Here is an 18,435-nt window from a genome sequence, read left to right on the forward strand (position 1 = left end):
CTTTCCCTCTTCCTTTATATTTCACTCTTTGCTTCTCTCCTTTCTCTTTTTTCCTTCTTCATCTTCTTACCTCCTTCACTCACTTAGTCGTCCTTTCCTTTCCGTTTCCATTGTTATGCCTCAGCTCAACGACAGCTTTGCCCGGAGGCACTATGCTTTTGGGTGAAATACCCCTCTCTGCTATGTTCTTCCATTCATCCTATTTGTGAATGAGACAGTTAAGGAATGCTTGTAGCAAATAGTTTCAAATATGGCAAAATGTAAACTTTGACTTCAAGACTGAAAAGAATTTAGTGGTCAAGAATTTTTCGGCCATAACTCAAGAAGTCATTTGCTGATACTCCTTCACTTGTACATTGTAATGTCTAGGAAAACACTCCTACGCTCTCTTAGTACAAGTCACTTCTAAAAAAGAGAAAACTCAGATAGCTCCTTGGAAGGGATATCCTCAACTTTGGCACAGCTTAACACTCAGAATCCAGGATGAGCAGGTTCAACTGAATGAAGTCAGAGGTCAAGGTGATATTGACTTCATATCTGTCCCTTTGGTGTTAACATGTTTTCTCATCCACACTTGGAGGGGATGTAATCACATCAAGTTTATTTTTACCTACGAGAACCACACCATTGATGTGTGGTTAGTGGATTATCTTAACTCAGTGTCTGCCTCACTTGCCTGTATTTTTTCTGCCGTCTTTGTCTATGCCATACGAGTGCACAGAGCGGGTGTGTTTTCTAGAGTGACTGTGTAGCGCTCCAAAGGTAGGAGTGTGTGTGTGTGAGAGAGAGAGAGAGACGCACAGCCTGAAGGACGCACCATCCCATGGGGTTTGATTTTGGGTGGAGGTTTTGTGAGCGCGCCGCATCGGGTGAGGACATTGAGATATGCTGTATAGGTGACACCATCGTTCATTAATGCATATAAAATATGTAATATATGGTTGATATGTATGTGATGAATATAATATGTAATGAATATGGTGTGTGATTAATCTATATATGGTGAGTGTAGTGTGTTGTGAATATATATAATGTACTGTATGAATTTATGTGCTTTGGCAATAATATCTCGTTCATGCCAATAAAGCAAATTTGAATTGAATTGAATTGAATTGAATTGAGAGAGAGAGAGAGAGAGAGAGAGAGAGAGAGAGAGAGAGAGAGAGAGAGAGAGAGAGAGAGAGATTGATTATTTGGTGTTATGTCCCTTCTCTTTAGGCCTGTTAGGCCATCAATTTGTTTAAAGGGAGATGAGTTCTGTCAAATATTAGCTATATACAATTTCATAGCTTTAATTACACATTCATCCTTTAAGAAACACTAATAGATGTTAACTGTAACTCAAAGAATAGCTCAGGGCACACAATCAGTTATTTTAGTTTTCCTTCTAAATACACTGACACATGGGAAATGTGGAAGACCCTTGATCCAATTTAACCGACTCTTCTTTCTACACCTCCTATGTCTTTCCCTCAGTGGGAGGAGATCAGTGTGATGGATGAGAGGAACACCCCGATGAGGACCTACCAGGTGTGTAACGTCATGGAGGCCAATCAGAACAACTGGCTGAGGACGCGCCACATCAGCCGAGAAGGAGCACAGAGGGTCTACATTGAGATCAAGTTCACCCTGAGGGACTGCAACAGCCTGCCTGGGGTCCCTGGTACCTGCAAAGAGGTGTGTATCACGTCACATAAACACACAGAGGAAAGCACACAACATGGAAGCTTTTGTACGAACACACACACATACACGGTTTGGTGGCAAACAACAAATGTCCTTACAAACCTTCCCGTTGTTACATCTGTGCTGCTTGTCTTATTTTCTGGGGAGCACAACATTGAGTTTTGACCAGCTCCATGGGTGCTCCTGTATTGCTGTGTGCGTTGTGTGAATTTCTGCAGGAGAGATGGGAGAAAAAAAGACACACTTCTGTTTTGAAGATCAATAGCACAGTAGCGAGTTTAACTTGGAACATGGCGGGTGCAGACATTGTTTGAAGTCTGGGGTTTGTCTGAGGGAAAATCATTTCTGCAAGGCAACAAAGAGTTTTCTGACTCTGCAGTGCTCTCAGCCGTTCAGATTTAATGAATGCAACTATGAAATAACCCTTTACTTATCAAATGTACTTACTTGAAACATATTGTTTTTGTCATAAATCAGTGAATTAATTCAAGAACATAGCAGAGCATTCATTAATAGCTACAGAATCACTTGAAAGCAGTCAAGATTGCCACTTAAGTTCACACACTTAGCTTAACTTAACCAACAAATTAACTTCAAGAATGCTGCTCTGCTTTTTCATTTGAACCTGCCTGACCTCTGCATTATATTTAATACAAATGTGAAATGTTATTTACTTGATTCAACTGCAAGAGAAAGTCTCCGTACTCATAATGAGCAGCAACCGTAGCGATGTATTTTCTTCTTAGACAAGGTTGGGAAATATATAAAGGCAGTTTACACTAGAGCTTCGATAATAACAGTAAATAATTGCGAAGTAAGATTTCTTTGCCCTTCCATCTTTTCCATGTTTTCATTCTCAGGCCAACAAAGCATTGATTATATGTATAGGTATGCTCAGATATACATCAATGTCATCCCTATAAAAAGGTGTTTGTAGCTGCTATAATAGTTTCTTGATATGAAATCAAGGCTTTGTCTGCTCTTTGTACTACATCACATCACAGAGCAGCAAAAGGACATTTTACATCTTTTTTAATTTTCATTATTCCGTCTCTTCCATTCAATACAAACACACGGATGGAAGTTCCCTTTGATACCTCATGAATAGATAAATAGACACGAGGCAGGAAGAGAATGACATGAGAGGATGGCTGCACAATGAAACAGACGATGCTCCAGAGGCTTCTTTTGTGGCTCCCCGTATATTTTAACTTCTATTATAATTTTTTTTTACTGTCCCCCAGTCTCCCATATCTGCCCGATACTGCTGCTCCTCTGTATTCAATCCTCTCTACTTTGTCTGGCCTCTGCTCTCTTTTCACTCTCATTACATCTCCAGAATAGAGCAGTGCAGATAATACTGTATGAGACAGTGTAGAGCAGGCTTTCATGTAACTGCAGACAGTGTTTCCGACTGGCCGTCCAGACAGATGGACAGTGATTGGAAGAGAAGCAGCAGAGTAGTTGGAGAGCTGCAGAGACCTTGTTAGATTTCCACATTAGATGGACCATCTCACTTTTTTCTGTCTAGATTTACTTTGTGTGAATCGTCCGTGTCTGATCTGTTGTATCTGCAGTTTGGAATGTGATGGTGGTTGTTTGTTTTGCAGACATTCAACATGTACTACTACGAGTCCAACAATGCAAACCTGTGGTTCATCAAGGAGAGCCAGTATGTGAAGATCGATACTATTGCTGCAGATGAGAGTTTTACACAGGTATGGGCACACACACATGAACACACTCAAAAAGCAGAAACACACTCGCACTAGCATGCACTATATATTTATAAAAAGCTACAGATTGTGGATGCATACTGAAGTCGAACTGATTTGGGGCTTTGAATGGGACCAATACCAATGCAGATTTTAGACCACCTTGGCTGATATATTAAACTTATGAACTAGAATGAAAAAACTTTATCTTCGTGTATTGTGTACCTCTTTTAAGAAAGAACTTCTCAAAGAACTTTAACTTTTAACATTGTTAACCAGTTCTAGAAATACATGTGCTGCTGTGCTGAGATTGCAAAGTCGTGGTCATTTTCCTGGACATACTATAAAACAAAGAACCCCCCTAAGTACTTCCTTCTTTTCATGCTCTGAAAGGATGCTTTTGGGAAAAATATAGTTGTACAATATATCTTCAAAAAGCCTATATCAGCCTGCCAAATCAGCTGGCAGATGTATGTCAGGTTCTCATTCTCAGACACCTTAAGAAACCAACTAAAGAATTATTGGTTTAAAAATGATGTATTTATATAGTTCAATAATAGTCCCTCTTATTCCATTGTCGGTAGTGCTTCCAATGGCAGGTTCTTATCAGCCTCCTTGGGGGGAATAACATTAATTGAACATTTTAATTTACAGTCAAGTTAAGAAATTAGGTGTAGCAGGACTTTTGCAGAGCTTTGCAGTTGACACATCTGTAAACATGATTTTTTTTTTAAGTTATATTTTTGGGGATTTTTTGCCTTCTTTTTATTGATAGGATAGATGTACAGGGACAGGCAATGTGGGGTGTAGAGAGTGAGGGAAGACATGCAGGTAGTAAAAGGTCGCGGCCGGGAGTCGAACTGGCAACCTCTGCGATGAGGGCTATAGCCTCTGTATGTGGGCACATAGACTGTTAGACCACCAGCACCTGTAAACATGAATTTAACACTGTTGATATTATCACTACCTCGATAATATAGTTGCAGTCTAAGTTACTTTGTAGGGATTCAGCAATTCAGAGAAGCACTGACCAGCTCTGCTGCCTGGATTACAGGACAGGGTCTTGTTCCACTTTTATTACTCAGAGATGGGCAAATGTGAACCAATTCAGAGTGCTAACAAAAACAAACTTTGTTGCCACAGTGTCAACAAATAAAGGCGAAATGTGTCAGACTCCTTTCTGCCGATTGATTTGATATGATGTGTGGAATCAGGTTATCACTTTTGCTGTTGAGAATGAATCACCATTGTTAAGGGTATAGAGTTCTCCTTCTCTCTTGATTTTAGATCCTTTAGAGCATTAAGCACACTCTGACAATATTTGATTCTCAAACAGAAGGTCTGCATTCAATAATAAGTTCATCATCCATGGGAAAATAATTCTCAATACATGTTATGTTAGAAGGTAGATAACTCTTTGTTTTTGCTTGAAAAATTGACTGGAAGATAACTTGATTTTATGTGCTTTCTTTCAGCTACACTGATCAATACTGATTGCAGGTTTCTGGACTGGAAAAAGTGCTTCAATTTGAACACTCCCATCAAAATGGACTGAAAGGTGTGCCTTTTCTGTGCTCCACAGGTGGACGTTGGTGACCGAGTGATGAAGCTGAACACGGAGGTGCGGGACATCAGCAACCTGAGTAAAAAAGGTTTCTACCTGGCCTTCCAGGATCTGGGTGCCTGCATCGCTCTAGTCTCAGTAAGGGTCTTCTACAAGAAGTGTCCTCTCACTGTGCTTAACTTGGCCCAGTTCCCCGACACAATCACAGGCGGAGACACAGCGCTGGTGGAGGTACATGGTGCGTGTGTTAATGCCTCGGAGGAGTTCGAGGCTCCGAAGATGTACTGCAGCGCAGACGGAGGCTGGCTGGTCCCCATAGGGAGGTGTGTGTGCAAGCCGGGCTTTGAGGAGAACAAGGACGTCTGCCAACGTGAGTAGGCTGAGGTTTTTTTGGGGTGTGTGTGTGTATGCATGTGTGAAGTTTATTTTTAAGTGAGAATACAGAGTCACACAAGGACAAAAGTGGCGAGATAAGAGAAACATGCACTGTGCTTTCATGTATTTGCTTTAAAGCTTTTGTCTCTACAGAAAGTGACTTTATTGTTGCACATTAACACCTAAGAGCATGTTTTACAGTGTGTGTCACTGTATGCACACATCTCATAAAGGCTGGCCTTGTGAAATGAAAGAGTGCCACAGTGTAGAATGTGAGATTCCTCTACAGCTCACTAAAGTGCTCTTAAAAACAAAACACAGCTATCAGATCTCTCCTGCTCCCATCAGTGTGTATGTGAGATTATATTAATGTATTTATTAAGATGTGCGTGTGCTTCTGTGCATTATATGTGTATTTGTGCAGTTGTTTTGGCACATTTTGAGTTCTACTGTGAATCTTAGAATGATTCTGTGCGTTCAGGTTACTGATAATTTTGTGAGTATACGTAGGTGTTTTTACTCTAAGTGACTTTGAAACAGCTGCTGGGACAAATCTAGCAAACACAGGGGTAGGAGTTGCTTTGAGGCATCTCATTTTTGTTGTGTGTGTGTGTTTGTCAGGGCTGAATATCTAATTTTCTCTGCAGAGAAAAGGAGAGTGGTACGATTGTGTGTGTTTGTGTGTGTGTGTGTGTGTGTGTGTGTGTGTGTGTGTGTGTGTGTGTGTGTGTGAATGCTCATTGATGTGTGTTTCTGTAGTAGAGGGAGAAGGTTTGCCTTAGGAAGCAGATTATTGAATCGTAAAACTCTGCAGATGGTTTGTGCAGTGTTAGTGTGTATGTGTGTGTGTGTGTGTGTGTGTGTATGTGTGTGTGTCTGAACAAAATCTGTGTGCTTCTGTATTAGATTCACGCTGTCACCTGTCCCTACGGGCTCACTCCCTCCCCAAAAGAGAAAATGGAATCTTAGATATTCATCACGGCAAACTTGGAAATCAGCGCACATAATGCAATCTCAGTTGTTTTGGAGGAAGTAGCAGCCAAGACACACAGGAAACTTGGCTGTTGGGCCTTAGAGACGAGCGAATGGGAACAGAAGCTGTACTCTGTGGTATGCAGGATGGTAATGTGCACAGATTGTGGCAGAACTCAGAGTGCATCTCAATCACAGAACGCAGACTGTCAGGCTGCTCGTCTCTCATGTAAAAACAAAACATTTAAGAGAAACTCACTGACTGGGGTTTTAAATAACTTCTCTACATTCAGCGTGCAGCGCTAAATGTCACATTCTCTATATTCAAACTTTGATCACAAGTCAGTCTGATGCAGCAAAGCAAGTTGACCTCAGTGATCCCTGTGACCTCATCAGTCTGCTCTCTGGGTCTTATTGCTCCACAGAGAGAAAATAAAATGGTGTAAGCACCTTTAACAAGCCAGTTTAACCCTGTGACAGCTTGTGTGTGTGTGCTAGAGGTAATGACTGATGGTCAGAGGTCAGGAAATATATGCATCTCTGGTCTAATAATGTGTGGTCACTGCAGATGTGTGTTAGGGATGTTCTGTAGCAGCTAATTCTCAGTTGTTTGAACCAAATTGAAATTCTGACTGACTCATTACACTAAAGATGAGAAAATCAAAGTCAAGGTTATCGTCCACATGCCTGTGATGGTTACACATTGCTCCGGTCAAGTTGTTACATACCGTTTTAACAATACACAGCCTACATATAACTTTATCTCAGCTTTATTTTTTACATCAAACATAGGATCTGTTATCTCTGCTGGTTCATATCTGGGTAGTTGAGTATTACACTGCAAAAACTCAAAATCTTACCAAGTGAAATAGTCTCATTTTTAGTCAAAATGTCTTATTCCACTTGATCTAAGATATCAAGACATTTAGTTAACAAGTAACATCAAGATAGAGGGACTCGTTTTAAGACAATGCATCTTAAAAATCTTGTTAAGTCAAGCAATCTTGAAATGATCTTGTTTTGAGTTGTAATTTAGAAGAAACAAGGTTTATTTTACATTTCATACATTTTTCAAGCTGAGAATGTATCTGTAGAAGACGGATAATCTTGATTTAAGACAAACCCTTTACTTGATTTAAAGAAATGCATTTTATTGGAGAATCTATCTCTGTTTTTTTAAGGGTGGGTTACAGTTTTCAGGCACTGTTTCTTCTAAATCAGATAAAAATATACATCCTCAAACTACATGCACACAATGAAACACCTACTTTTGAGCATAGCTGGCTTATCCTAAAAAACAACATGACTGAATATTAGTATATCCAGCTCACTATGAGAAGACATTATATCTCAAAATGCTCAAATTAAACTTTGTAATCTTATTTCAAGTACAAGATGGTCTTAAACCTAGAGAAGTGCCGCTATAATACAACTCAAATTAAGGTGAATATATCTCAAATGAAGAAGTTGACAGGAAATTCATTCGTGCAAAAATCTTTTTTTGAGTGAAAAAAAACCAATTGTTAGTATTCCTGACTTATTCTGAGACACTAAGCTTTAAAATACTGGTAAAATATTGCTTAAATGAGTTTGTCCAGTTAGTTGTAAGATCACAGTTTTCTAAATATTATGTCTTATTTTAAGAAATCTTAACAAGCAAATTTTCACTTGTGTTATTGGCAGATTTTTTTGCTTATTTCAAAGTTCTTGTTTTGGAGGGGCATTTTTTCCAGTGTATAGCATTGTGGCAGTAGCTATTAACTGAAGCTACAGCCCCAGTTAGCTTAACTGATAAGTAATTCTTGTGCTGACTCACAAGGGTAACTATGTTTGATTGTTCAGTTGAGTAAAAATGCACATCTCTTGAATGTGTATGTGTGTTTGTGTTTTTGTGAAGGCTAAACAGGTGTCCAGTAAGAGCAGTAGACAAAAGAAATCAAAGTTTGGTTTCTTTTCATTTTAAGAATTCATTTCTGGCAGAGCAATTATTGTGCAAACAATCAACCAACGTTTTCCAATAACTTTTAATTCCTTCCTGCTAAATTGACGGTTTCCTGCCTGCAGGGTCGTCTGTTCCACCTACTCTCAGGAAAAGCATTTTTGTGTGATCTCAGGAGGATTTGCATAAGAATGCGCTGTCCCACGTATGTCAACTGAACATGTCTCATGTTTGTGAAACCATGCAAACTTCTCACAGCTTTCTTCTGTGCAAATGAACGTGACCGTGCCTGTACTTTTTGAGAAAAAAAAACCTGCACGTGCCTCTTTATATTGTTCCCTTCCACATCTCTAATCAGCCTGCTCTTAACAAAGACGTGAGAGGACACAGAGAAGAACAACAACCCTTGGCGTCGCACCATAATGTGTCCCTGGGAGAACAAGAGCCAGGCTTTTAAAAGACTCCTCTCAGCGCTCGGCGTCAGCACCAAACAAAAGGTTCCTGCCCTGACATAGTCTGTGGGTCTTCCATAGGGAAAACACATGCTCGACTAATGCATTTAAATCACACACTCTCTCTCTCTCCCCTGTTTGCTGTCGCACAAAGAGATGTAGAGGTGAGGTGGGGAAGAGTGAGCTTGAGGGGGTTTTGTAATCATCATCACCGTGCAGGTGAACCAGCCTTTTAATGGAAGCAGTGCGTTGTTCTTTTTGTGCGTGTCTTTCTCTTCCTTTTAGCTGCTCTGCTGCTCATTGTGTTTGTGTTCTGTGTGAATCTTCTTGTCTTGTTTTGGCCTCTTTAGCCTCTCTCTCTCTCTGTCTGTGTCATTCCCTTTCCCTCTCTCTCTCTCCCTCTGTCTCTCTCTCTGTGTCCCTGTCTCTGTCTCTCGGTGTGAGGCGCTAATGGAATCATTACTAGCCTCTCTGTGTTAGACAAACACCAGACACCTCCAATTACAGCCCTTTTTCCCTCAATCTCTGGCTCTTTCTCCCCTCCTGTCTGCTATTTTCTAACCTTGCTCTGGTGTCTGCTTCTATAATGGGACTGTTCTCCCCCACAAGCCCCCCATTTCGCTCCTCAACCATCCTTTATGATCCTGTCTTCCTTTTTCACCTCACCATTTTTCTTTCTGTCCTCCATACTCCCTTTTCCTCCTCCGCCTCGTCCTCACAGTCTCGTCTCCTCTGTCTGTACTCGTTAAACATTTATAGATCACGGGTTCATCTTTCTTTTTTTCTATTTCCCGCCCCGAGCTCCTATTCCCACCAAGAGTGTTAAAAGAGTGTGTGTTTTAATGTTAACACTGGACGCTAGATTGAATTAAATCCTGAGAATTGTTTCATGACACATAAAGGGATATTTCCACTGTAAATTGAACCAAAAAAAAAGCCAAGTGCCCAGACTACATAGAAATTTGAGAACATAATGTGAAATTAACTAGTCATGTTATCCTGTACAATGTACTTGTCATCCCTGGGTTACTTGGCTTGTATTTACTGCCAGTGCTTTGTTTCCCTGTCACACAGTGATGCGATGCTACTTTGTAGCTGTGAGACAGCAGTAATCACTGCTCTCTGTAGAAATGTCCTTAAATCCTTGGGTCAACTTCTTTAGATGGCATATCCTTTGAACTCATGTTCTTTATTTCACTTGATACATTTTTGTAAGTTAGGAAATGACAGTTCACGCTCACAATTGTTCAGCAGGAAGTGACTAAGAAAGAGACAGTGATGTGGTTTGCGGGAAATGTGGTCCACTAGATTATGACAGAAGCTACCATTCATCTTGACAATAGGCATTTTTTGACCGGAGGAACTTTACCCTGGAATACGTGCGTTTCGACCGACGGACCCAGGGTGAAAAAGTAGTTCAGGGGTAGATAATCTCCCCCCTAAAAAGTCCCTGCTAGGGGGGTAGTACTTTTCAAAGGTCCCAGGGCTTTCGGGGGGCAGGGCCTGCAATGCTGAACGTGTCCGATTGGTAGCTCAACCGCAGTGTTTTTATTCTGCCTTATGCCCACAGTAACATCACACATCTGTGATTCACTTGGTTTCTTGTTCTATTCACTTGATTTAGCAGCTTGTAACAGTAGTCTTCTCTCAGCCCACTGTGAATGCGTCTCTCCTGGTGTTACAGTTTTAAAAGTGACCCTGTAAACTGGAGACCTTCAGCTGAACGTAACAGTGTTTGTGGAGTTTACACAGTTGTCGAAACACATAGTGAGTTCTAAGATTCAATATCCTCATCAGATAAGTATTTAATAATCGTCCAAAGATGTTCATGAGGGATGCATTCAACTGAAAGTCGGCAGTTAACAGGGTCGCGGTTTAAACCAAAGCACCGGCGATCTCTGCCATGGCCTTTAGAGTTAAAAAGGATTTTAAAGCCGTGTTGAAACGTCTTTGCTACTTGCGCTTATCTCCTCTCACGTGTTGATTCAGTGAATCCATCTGTGATGAAAAACAGCACGATCTAAAACAGCGCGAGCTGAGTCTCTTCCATGCTAACAGGCTACTGTTGAGTTGCTCATGATGATACCGGCCTGTCCGTCTTCTTCTGTGGTGTCATCTGTGATGAATGGCATTCCTCTTTGTTTTACTGCCTTCTACTAGTCTGGTGGTGTAGTGCCTTTACTCTTTATTTCCCCCATACATCACTGGCCTGATTTTGCACATCTTCCTGGGGCTTCGGCCCCGCGGTCGAAACGCAGATAACAATGGGGTGCACAGAACTTTTTAGTTCAGGGTAAAGTAGTTCTGGGAGCTAAAAGACCCGGAACTATTGGTCGAAATTCACCTAATGACGTCATACCAAACTATCACAAGCAGCTATGAGCGTGTGATTGATATCATGTTAGAGGTAAGACAGACATCACTTGAGGTTTTCTTGTTGGTGAAAAAATCAAATAAAAAAAATAGTCAGATCACTCCTGATACTCTCTGTCTTCTCTGCAGCCCTGTGGCTCCAAATCCAGAGTCTAAAAAACAGGGTTTATGTCGTTAAAGCCCTTTCACACATGCAGTGCTGAAAATTTCTAGAAAATGTAAAGACAGCTGATCCCTGAAATCTTACTGAGTTGCTTTTTCACACGTCACTCACAACTGGGGGGCACCAAATGAGGTAAAAAGGACTCCAGAGGAGTTACAGTGTAATATTCTTAACATATCCAAGACGGACAACACAACAGAGTCCGACAGATTTGCTTTTATATCAGTGCTACAGGGCGATGGTTTCACTCTGCAGTGCTCTATATAGAGAGGATATAGTCCTCATGGGAGTACTCTGGTTTGACTCTATCCATCTTTTTGCTACGTCATCCCCTGGTCTCCAATTCCCCAGTTTCCTGTCTCCTCTTCATTTGCCCGATCACATAAAGACAAAAAAGGCCCAAAATCTAACTTATGTCACTATTAAGTGTAACCATATTACAGCAGTGGCACATGAGTGAGAAAGAACACACTGGAGAACAGAAAAGCTAATGGCATAAATGTGAGCAATTGCTGCCACTCGCTCACAGTACATTTTCCTGAATACTACCTGCTGCATTCACACATGCAGCCCACCTGGATAAAGTCAGGATTTTTCTGGAGTTTTGTGCATGTGTGAAAATATAAAGTCAATACTTTGTACCAAAACTGTTTTGGCATTTATTAGTTATCAGACCTGCATTGTTGTAACGTCTACACAGCAAGGAAGATTACACACTTGAGTGTTCTGATGACCTTCTGAACAAAGACAAAGCCATTCTTTAAGTTACAATTTAAAGAATTCTACAACACTCATTAATAAATGTGTCATGCACCATTTCTTATTTTTGTATTTCTAAAAAAGGCATTGTCTCTTTCATTTTATATCAATTTGTCTTGAGGGCACAATGAGTTTTCTATTGTACCTTAGTAAGCTCCAGTTATTCCAGCACAGCTGTCAGCAGGCGACATTGTTGTTGTTGTTGAGTGCTTTGTCGGGGACTATTTTTAGCAGCGGATTAATACACAACTTGTGCTCTATATAGTATTTACCCAGCAAGACAGCAGACGTAGGAGTTACTGAAGATGGGGCCCATGCTTATTGTCGTTAAGGAAAATGGTAACTAGAGCCATGGTGGGAGTCACTGATGTTTCTTACATTGTTTCATTTGACAACTATGAGCTTCAGGGGAATGAAGCTTTGTCAGAATTTTACATTTTCTACAAAGACAAAACGTGTAAGCACCAAAGCATCATTGCAGTTTGCTTTTTGTGAATGTGTTTACAGTTTGTTGACAGCTAGAAAAAGAAACTAGTGATATCACAAACAATGTTATAAATCTTTCAAATCTCAGCTAATATACATATTTGTCTATCTCACCTTTCATTTTTATGTGAACCTCCGCGTGGACAGTGCTGCTCTGCTGCTCAGTCATATGAAATCATCCTCATCTGATCGGTCACTACTAGAGTTACATAATCTCTCTCTTATTCAATCTCTCTCTCTCTCTCTCTCTCTCTCTCTCTCTCTCTCTCTCTCTCTCTCTCTCTCTCTCTCTATCTCTCTCTCTATCTCTGTCACTTACATTTGCACAGCCTCGTCAGTTCTCCTCCACCCCATGTAGTCTTCTGTCTGTGTAGCCAAAGCCCCCTGCCTCGTCCACTCTCTTTACTTTCTTCTCTCTCTCTCTCTCTCTCTCTCTCTCTCTCTCTCTCTCTATCTCTCTCTCTGTCTCTGTTCCCTCTAACCCATCCATTTCCACCTCACACTCCCTCGCCCGCCCCTGCTGTCTCTCTGTCTCACAGCTGGTAGGGGATGTAGTGAATTCTCCTCTCAAAAACCTCTCCTGCTTTAAGCCCAAGGGGTACATGCTGAAGGGCAGGAGTGTATGTGTGAATGCGTGTGTCCTGTCCTCCTCTGTTTGTGTGTGGGTATGTGTGTGTGTGTGTATGTCTGACAGCACCAATTACTGCCTCAGATGCCGGGGAGATGGAGGACACAGAGTGGAAAAGGACAGACACCTGTCACCTCGACACAAGTTCTCTCGCCCTCGTCTCTCCTCTCTCTCTCTTTCTCAGCTGGCTAAAGTAATATAGGGTGGCATCACTTCTGTCCGTCCACACTTGTCTAATGGCTGTTTTCTTCTCTGCTCTTTATATTCATTTGTCTGTTTGATGCAGCCAATCTAAAGCAAGATCTTATCTTACAAGAGGAACTTTTCAAAGTCACACTTCATTTGTAATACTGACTTCACTCAGCTCTCCTGCTGTTCTTTTCACTTCTTAAATTGGACTCAAACCAAAGTGTGAATCACTGAAGAACAAGTCCAACATGCATCAGATCCAGTGTGATTTGTCTCGTCAGCTATGTGTTAGTTTGGAGTGTGTGTAGACAGATCCAATGACTATTAGAGGCTGTCCACACAGAAACGTGTTCTATAGAAAACATTAAATGATTGTCGCATTTTGGCCATTCCTTTACACTGAAATTGTTTTAGGCGGGTAAACAGAAACTTTTGACTTCGTGTTTTAGAGCAGAATCTTTTGAAAATGCCACCCCTTCTGTTGCTGTGTAATCAACTGAAAACAGTGAAAATGTTGACATTATAGCCCCATGCACACCTGATCCGCACATGCCAATGTTTGTTTGTACACACCACTCAGATGAAGGACATCTTTATGTGCAGGCTGTGGTGCTCTTCATTACAAAATCATACTGCCAACCTATTGGCCTGGCATGCTACTAAGGTATCTCAGTCTTTTTTTTTCGGGGTGGGTGGGTGTGGTGATACATGTGCACACAGATTATTATTCACATTGTTGTCATGTGAACTAAGATTTTATACAAAAAGCTAAGACTTTACCGTTTTTTTTATAGAGGGCCCTTTCTACTCTGAAAAAGGCCTGAGACTGAAACAACACAATCCTGTTGAAACAATGCTTTCAGGGAATGCAAATAATATTCTTCCTTGTATCTTCTAAAGTAAGATTAAAAGATTAATTTAATATCATACTGATGTTCATTTCATTTCAGCCACTCAGCCAATTTACACAGTTGCATTTATTTTTCCTTTTTTACTCAGTAAATAAAAGCATTTTCAATTTCAGTGATTTCCATTATCTGTCAATGTTAATCAAATGAAAATAATCACCAACAATTGGCCAAAAGTTTTGAACCTGTTAGTAATAAAGTTTATTTTTGGGGTGTATGAGGCTGTAAACGTGTTAAATTCTGCTGTCAAGATGGACGTACAGTTTGTGTTAATGGGGTTTCCTTGACTTTGCTGCAGCCAGCCTCAAGTGGACACTCAAGGAAGTGCAGTTTTTTGCTCTTTTAACACCATGAGTCCTTTTTTAAAGTTGCAAAAGTTGCAAAAGTGCAATAAAACCATTCACTTATCTGCACCATAGCAGGGAATCAACTGATAAGATTGATATCAGACTTACTCACCACACTGTTTTGTCAATTATACCAAGTGACATTTTGAAGTTATTAAGATATTAAGACTACAAGTTATGCATGAATTTTCATAATATGCGGCATGGCTAACAGTCTGGTGTGATGAAGCTGTTTGACAGGACCCGCCTCAATTCCACCCCTTTGTCTGTTTCTGGTTGATTGAAAGTTAGGTTAAGTCAGCATTCCCAATGTACTGCCGTCGTTTGGCTTCCGAGTGTAAAACAACCTGTTGCAATGTGACCTAGTGACCAAGAGCTGTGCAATGTTTCATTACTATGCACAGAAACATTCTAAGGTTGTGTTTTCAGTTAGGTTGCCTGGATTTATCTCACTGTGCCTGCACAGAGATCAAACACAACATTTGTGCTCACTGACTGTATCTGGAGACTTCACATAAGTGTGGACCAGATGATGAATGTTGAGTTATTCCTTTAAGGCATAGCCATGTAACCCTTAAAGCCAGGAAAACATCACACAGCTTTAGCTCCTTACACACTCCAAACCTCAATTGACCACAACTATGAGATCATAACTGTTGGGCGGGATAACAGAGTGCTGTACAATATCACAGTCAGGAGAGGGGGGAAAAAAAATCATAATTTTGGAAATGTGCTCAAACTATGAGGGGGAATGTTGGCTTTCTGTCTGCTCAGCGATGCGATCAAAGGCCTGTGCTCAGCCGCTCAGACGATCAGACCTGACTGTGACCACAGCGCAGCAGGAGACGATTTACTGTAACAGCCTTTGTTTGTTCTCTGCTAGAGAACTTACACACTGTGCAGAAAAGTGAAAGTCATTCCATACCTGTCCTCCTGTTGGGGCTCAATCCGGATGTACACTCTAGACTATGACCGTTTACATGTAAAAAAAGACTTTAAGCACACACACCAACACACACACAGACACACACAATAGACTTTTATACCTCATAAGAGGATTGCAGCCGGTGTTCATAATGAAAGGTTTGAGCAGGGAACAGATGTAGGAAAAGACTAATCTTCACACCTGTGAAAGAGATTGAGCTCATTTGCAAAGGGCTCTGCATGTGCGTGTGTGTGTGTGTGTGTGTGTGTGTGTGTGTGTGTGTGTGTGTGTGTGTGTGTGTGTGTGTGTGTGTGTGTGTGTGTGTGTGTGTGTGTGTGTGTGTTTTAAAAAGCTCAGTAGGGAACCTGCTTTCTTTATTGCCTCGCCAACACAGAGGTCGATCTTTGCCTTGAGCCTTACAGCAGAGGTGTGTGTGCATGTTCGTGTGTGTACAGTCGGTAAAGTGAGCATTTTTATGTTGATCACACACACAGACTTTTGAAGGTCAAAGGCTCCCTCCTGCATGTAGTACCTTCTCTCTCTCTCTCTCTCTCTCTGTGTCTCTCTCTCTCTCTCTCTCTCACACTCACACACACACACACACACACACACATTTTCATTTCTTTGCCCTTCTCTTAGTGGCAGCTCAGGGAGCTCGAGAGCGTGAAGGTGCAGGTATGAAAGGAGTGGGCGGCTAACAGACGGATTCAGACAGCAAGTCAAGAGATTTTAGTGTCTATACAGTCCATGCATGTGTGTGTATGCAGGCATGTGGTTGTGTGTACACTGCTGCAGGCATTAGGGCATTAAGCTGTTGAAGTATCAGGCAGCAGGGTGTTATTACTAACCAGATGTTCTTAAAGGACAACGGATATAAGGGCTAAGCAAAGGCCAGTCAGCTGTCCTTCTACCTGTCTCTCTGTCAGCCGGCTTTTCAATCTCACTGACTTTTTTTCCCTCATTTTTCAAATAATGCCGTCCGTCCTTTTACTCCATTTGTACCCTTTATCTCCTCTCCCTCACATGTTTCTCCTAAACTCCCTCCCTATTCCCTCTCCCTCTTCCTCATCTCCTCCCTTTTGTGTTTGAATAAATGACACACAAAATCACAAAGGCTTATATCCTCTACACACCATAGTCACCGTCTACATACCCTCACAGCACTGACCCAGATAATGTCTATTCACACGGAGCCACCCAGCTCACAGCTCCAGTCTCTCGCCATGGCCGATCACTTTCCAGACATACACTGAGCAGCCAGCAGCCACCTTAGCACCGCAACGTGTTAGCCGCAACGAAACCCGAGGACTTCGAGAAAGACCTCGCGTAACTCCACGGAGTCTGGTGCAGTGGGTTGAGCTGTGAGAACGAACCCTCAGAGAAATGGAGGAAAAAGCAGGCCAAGGACTGAGAAACTGTTAACGCATGTTTCAGCTCCTCATGTTCTTATATAGCACGATCCCCTACAGGCAGACGCAGAGAGAGAGAGAAGAGAGAGGTGTAAGAGGGAGAGTTTGTCTCCTTTGGGTACAGTCTCCATTAATTGGCTGTGTTCCATATGCTTTGGGATAAACATGTGTGCACTCTTGGGAAAGTTCATAATTTTCACATTGTTATAGTGTTGAATGAGTGTTGAGTTTGCTCCACTTAAGATCTGAAGGTTTGGAAAAAGGTGCATGTGTGAGCAAAGGGGGCATGCAAGCAGCCGGCAGCTCTGCAGAACAGGAAACACAGGAACAGGAAGACAGCCATTGACCCCCCCCCCCCCCCCCCCCACCCTCTCTTTCTTTCTGCTTTATGGATGGCTTCCAGATGTACGATCAGCCTGACACACTGATTGGGCTGATCGTTGCTCAGGCGTTATTGCTCAGCCCTGAAACACGACATGCAGATGTAGCCGTGGTCAAATTTGTCCAATTTGTTGCTGCTTTCGTACGCAGTGCAGCTGCTCTGTTGTTCTACAGCCAAAAGGAGCCATCCTGAGAGTTCAAATAGACGTCTCAGGCCCAACGTGGGCCAGAAAAAAGACTGGCAACACCGAGCATGATGAGAGATGTGACAGATAACAAACATTTGTACAGAAGCAGGGATCGTACAATTATAGATGGAGACATCTTAAAAATGTAGCTAAATACACCTGCTACACATGTGCTTTTAATGATATTTGTTTGTGAGGAAAAACTACTGCATAAGGTGGAAGAGACAGGTGCATGCCAGTGTTCTGAAAACAACAGGAAGTTAGTTATTGCATTTTTGGCGTGCTGATTTGGCCAGCTTATCAACGCTGTCAGCATTTTGAGCTGCAGCAGTGGCTGCCTCAGCTCATGGAGGTAATTAAAGCACTGTAAAACTCTTCGTCTTTGACTGACACAGCTTGCAAGAGAAAGTCCTTAACTGAATCATAACCCAGTCTAATCTAGACACACACATACAATATGCACACATTTATAATCAGAATCACTTATATTATCATAAATTGTGTTGTATATAGATGAAGACATGTCAAAGTATAAGCTTGATACAAAGATATCAGAGACCCTTTGGTCTAAGATGATGAGGGGAATACATACATCCCCGATATGTATGATGCACACTATTATGCAGTTTAAAATTTTCCACTGACTACACTGGACCAAAGTTAAACTGTCTCATTTGGTGCCCAATATAAACCCCATATGTGATTGCCGTAAACAATCCGAATCCAATTTATTTCACATGTTTTGGGATTTGTCTCATTTTTGGCTGTGAATATTTGATGTACTAACCAAAACTATAGGTAGAGTTTTAGAACTGTCTACCTTTATAGCGCTATTTGGTGTGGTGACACAAAATCTAATTTTGAAAAACTACACACAAAGTTGTCTGTCTTTTGCCACACTTGTAGCCAGAAGACAGATATTGATTAGATGGAAAGACTGTAACCCTCCAACATCTCCACAGTGGATTAGAGACAT

General features: G+C 41.4%; 1 protein-coding gene across 1 annotated transcript in view; it reads left to right on the forward strand.

Annotated features, from left to right (window-relative positions):
* The window catches only part of epha4b (eph receptor A4b), a 120,140-nt gene that overhangs the window by 28,869 nt on the left and 72,836 nt on the right, over nt 1–18,435 (forward strand). Inside the window, exons 3-5 of the mRNA XM_034702670.1 lie at nt 1,477–1,677; nt 3,297–3,404; nt 4,984–5,335. Of these exons, the coding sequence (XP_034558561.1) occupies nt 1,477–1,677; nt 3,297–3,404; nt 4,984–5,335 (661 nt within the window). The remainder of the gene's footprint in view (nt 1–1,476; nt 1,678–3,296; nt 3,405–4,983; nt 5,336–18,435) is intronic.

This window comes from Notolabrus celidotus, chromosome 15 (assembly GCF_009762535.1).
Source record: "Notolabrus celidotus isolate fNotCel1 chromosome 15, fNotCel1.pri, whole genome shotgun sequence".
NCBI lineage: Eukaryota > Metazoa > Chordata > Actinopteri > Labriformes > Labridae > Notolabrus > Notolabrus celidotus.